Source organism: Herpailurus yagouaroundi, unplaced genomic scaffold (assembly GCF_014898765.1).
Source record: "Herpailurus yagouaroundi ecotype Mexico unplaced genomic scaffold, PumYag 163, whole genome shotgun sequence".
In the NCBI taxonomy this organism is placed as follows: Eukaryota; Metazoa; Chordata; class Mammalia; order Carnivora; family Felidae; genus Herpailurus; species Herpailurus yagouaroundi.
The window spans coordinates 37,027,375-37,030,177 of record NW_024412404.1 but is presented as its reverse complement, the minus strand read 5'-3'; the positions used below and the strand labels follow the sequence as shown (position 1 = coordinate 37,030,177).

Below are 2,803 nucleotides of genomic sequence, written 5' to 3'. Positions count from 1 at the left end.
GTGCCCCCAGAAAATGGAGTTGGTCTTCCCTAATGAATTCATCTCTATAATGAAGAGTATAATATCCAAGCTCCCGCATATTTACATAGCAATCTCCACACAAAAGCAACATTACAAAGGGAAGATTTTTAAAAGAATGTCATCTCAAAGCTCCATTTCCTATAGTGCTAAGAACACTATGGGAATTACCCTGACAAGAAGACAAAAAACGACTTCCAGGGATGTTGGGTTAGAGACAATAGCTACACCAGCTCCATTAATGTTTAAACTCAATGGAGCATAAAACTGTTTTTCTCTACTTACAGGCAGGCATCATCTTACAGAGAGGAGAAAAAAAAAAATTACCATTTAACTCTAGTGAAATCCTTAAGCCCTCCCCTAGTTTTTATTCCCATTGAAATACTCCAGTAAGTAGCATCAGAATGAAAATGAGAATCGCTCTCTTTGGGGGGATGGTTTCCGAGCCTCATCAGTAAGTGTGCGAAGAGCCCTCCACAGAGACGGAGGAGGACGGCTGCCAGTTGGGAAAGGATCTGTCACCAAAACCTGCAAAACTAGCTGTGGTGACATACCTGGGGACTAGGGAGCCTCTGGGCTGACTTCAAAAGGCTTCAAATAAATGCAGGTCAGGGTAGACAGGAGGCAGAATTCAAGGGTAAATTCAAGGAAGTAATGCCTTCAGGGTACATTTGACTTAGTGGGCTGCAAGGGGGAGCATTTATCATTAATATATTAGCTGTTTCCCTGGGGGATTCACGGGAACTGAGCCAGGCCTCTGTTAGTAAATCACTGGACCTAATCCCACATTACATTTGTGTAATGCCTGACAAAGCCTGTTCCCATTATCTCATTTGATCCTGAAAACAATCCTCAGAGGGAGGCAGGGCAGGGATTATTTTTTCCATTTTACAAGTGAAAACACTTGTAAACTGATTTGCCAGGAGCCACACACCCAGGATGTGGCAGGAATGAGAGACTTCAATCTAGATCTTTGTACAACCTGTGCAGGGTTCTTTTAACTCCACACAACAGACAGATCAAAATATTCCCAGCCCCACCCAGTCCTCACACCCAGCAGCTTAACCAGCAGCTAGGAGTTCACCAGGACAGAGCAATTTGTTCACACTGTCCCCACACCTCTGTCCTAATGAAGATACATAGCCCTGACTGGCAAACCCTCTGGGGGAAAAAAAAATCATTTCATATTGTCTCCCTACACCACTGACCAAAATTAATCCCAGATGGATTTGAAAATAACAACAAACAAGGCATTAAAAAAAAAAAAAACCCACTAAGGAAAATAGAACTCGATATTGAATAACTTGCTGGAGACAAGAAGACTAAATTTAGCATTGTGTTAAAAGTCTCAAGGAAAGGGATTTTGTAGATTTGGGGGCATTAAAATTCGTTAAGTTTTAGTCACAAAAACATGACTGTAAAGGGCCAAAAAACCCTGAAGAAATAGAGCAAAATGTGGAAGAAAAGGGTTAACTAAACTTATGTAGAAGAGTCACGCAAATACTAAGAAAAGCTCAAGATGAAAAACTTCCTAGGAAACAGACAATTCACAAAAAAAGGAAGTACAGTTGGTTAACAAACATTTAGAAAACTGCTCTACCTAAGTAAAAATCAAAGATATGAAAACACAAAGGAGATGTCAATCTCACCTACGAAATCAGAAAAAAAATTTTTTTTTAACTTTTAATACTCAACACTAATGATGGGAGAGTAAATGTACTCAACCCTTGTAAAGCAGTTTGCCACGTTTATCAGAAACCTTAAAATATAATTTGACCTAATATTCCACTCCTGGGAATACGGTCTTAGGAAAGAATCATCAATACGGAAAAAGTTTTACGCAAAGAAATGTTAGTCACGCACTTACAGTGGTGAAATTTGGTAAACAGCAAACGCTAAAGGAATTGTTAAATAATTTATGGAACAAACACTTGATGAGAACTTGTGTAATCATTATAGGTTTTCAAAGTGCATGCAATAACACGAACACCATTTATGGTGTAATGAGAAGTGGAAAAGCGCGTGCGTTGTATGTGTGGCTGTTTGTAAAATACACTTTGCTAGAAAAAGGCTGGAGAGGAAACATTCTTTTTTAACGTGAACATGTTTGAGTCCTATGATCGAGAGAGGTTTTTTTCCACCGTCCTATATTTCTATTTGACCTTTACAATTTTTTTTTTAATGAACAAAATCAACTTTTCTTTAGCCATGCGGTGGCGTGTCCTTCTCTCCCAAGTTCCCTGGGGACTTGAGGACAAGACGGAGAGGAAATCTCAGAGGCCCTACCCCGAGACGATCCCGCTCTTCTTTGCAAGGTCGCCGCCGCACCCCAATTCCCCCTCCTTTCCCCACCTCCAGCTCTGCGAACCGGGACTGTCGGCGAAACCCGCCCCTCCCCCACTACACCAGGTCCTGGTGACTGCGGGCGCGCGGGGGAGGAGCAGGGCGGGCCCAAGCGTTGCTGACACGTGGGGAGCGAGGAAACGTCCGAGGAGGAGGGGTGGGGTGTGTGGGTGGGTGTGTCCGCGAGTGGGAGAAACCAACCCAGACCACCTCCGAGTCTTCATTTTCTCGTGTTGCTTACCGGACGGAAAAAGGACGCAGCTCTCCCAACGATCCAGAGCCCCTCCTAGGTAGGTACCGAGAGCAAACACCAGAAAGCTCCGGCCGCGACCCTGCGCTGCCCGCGACGACCAGTAACCAGTCCCCTGGTCGCACGTCTCTCCCCCCCCCCCCCGCGTCCTGGCGCGGTGGTAGGGCCCGGCGGCGACGTCACCCATTGTTT

General features: G+C 44.3%; 1 protein-coding gene across 1 annotated transcript in view; it reads left to right on the top strand.

Moving 5' to 3' along the window:
• Positions 1-2,226: 2,226 nt before the first annotated feature.
• Positions 2,227-2,803, top strand: part of FRAT2 (FRAT regulator of Wnt signaling pathway 2) — a 2,782-nt gene continuing 2,205 nt past the window's right edge. The window contains exon 1 of the mRNA XM_040486915.1: positions 2,227-2,433. Coding sequence (XP_040342849.1) covers positions 2,227-2,433 — 207 coding nt within the window. The remainder of the gene's footprint in view (positions 2,434-2,803) is intronic.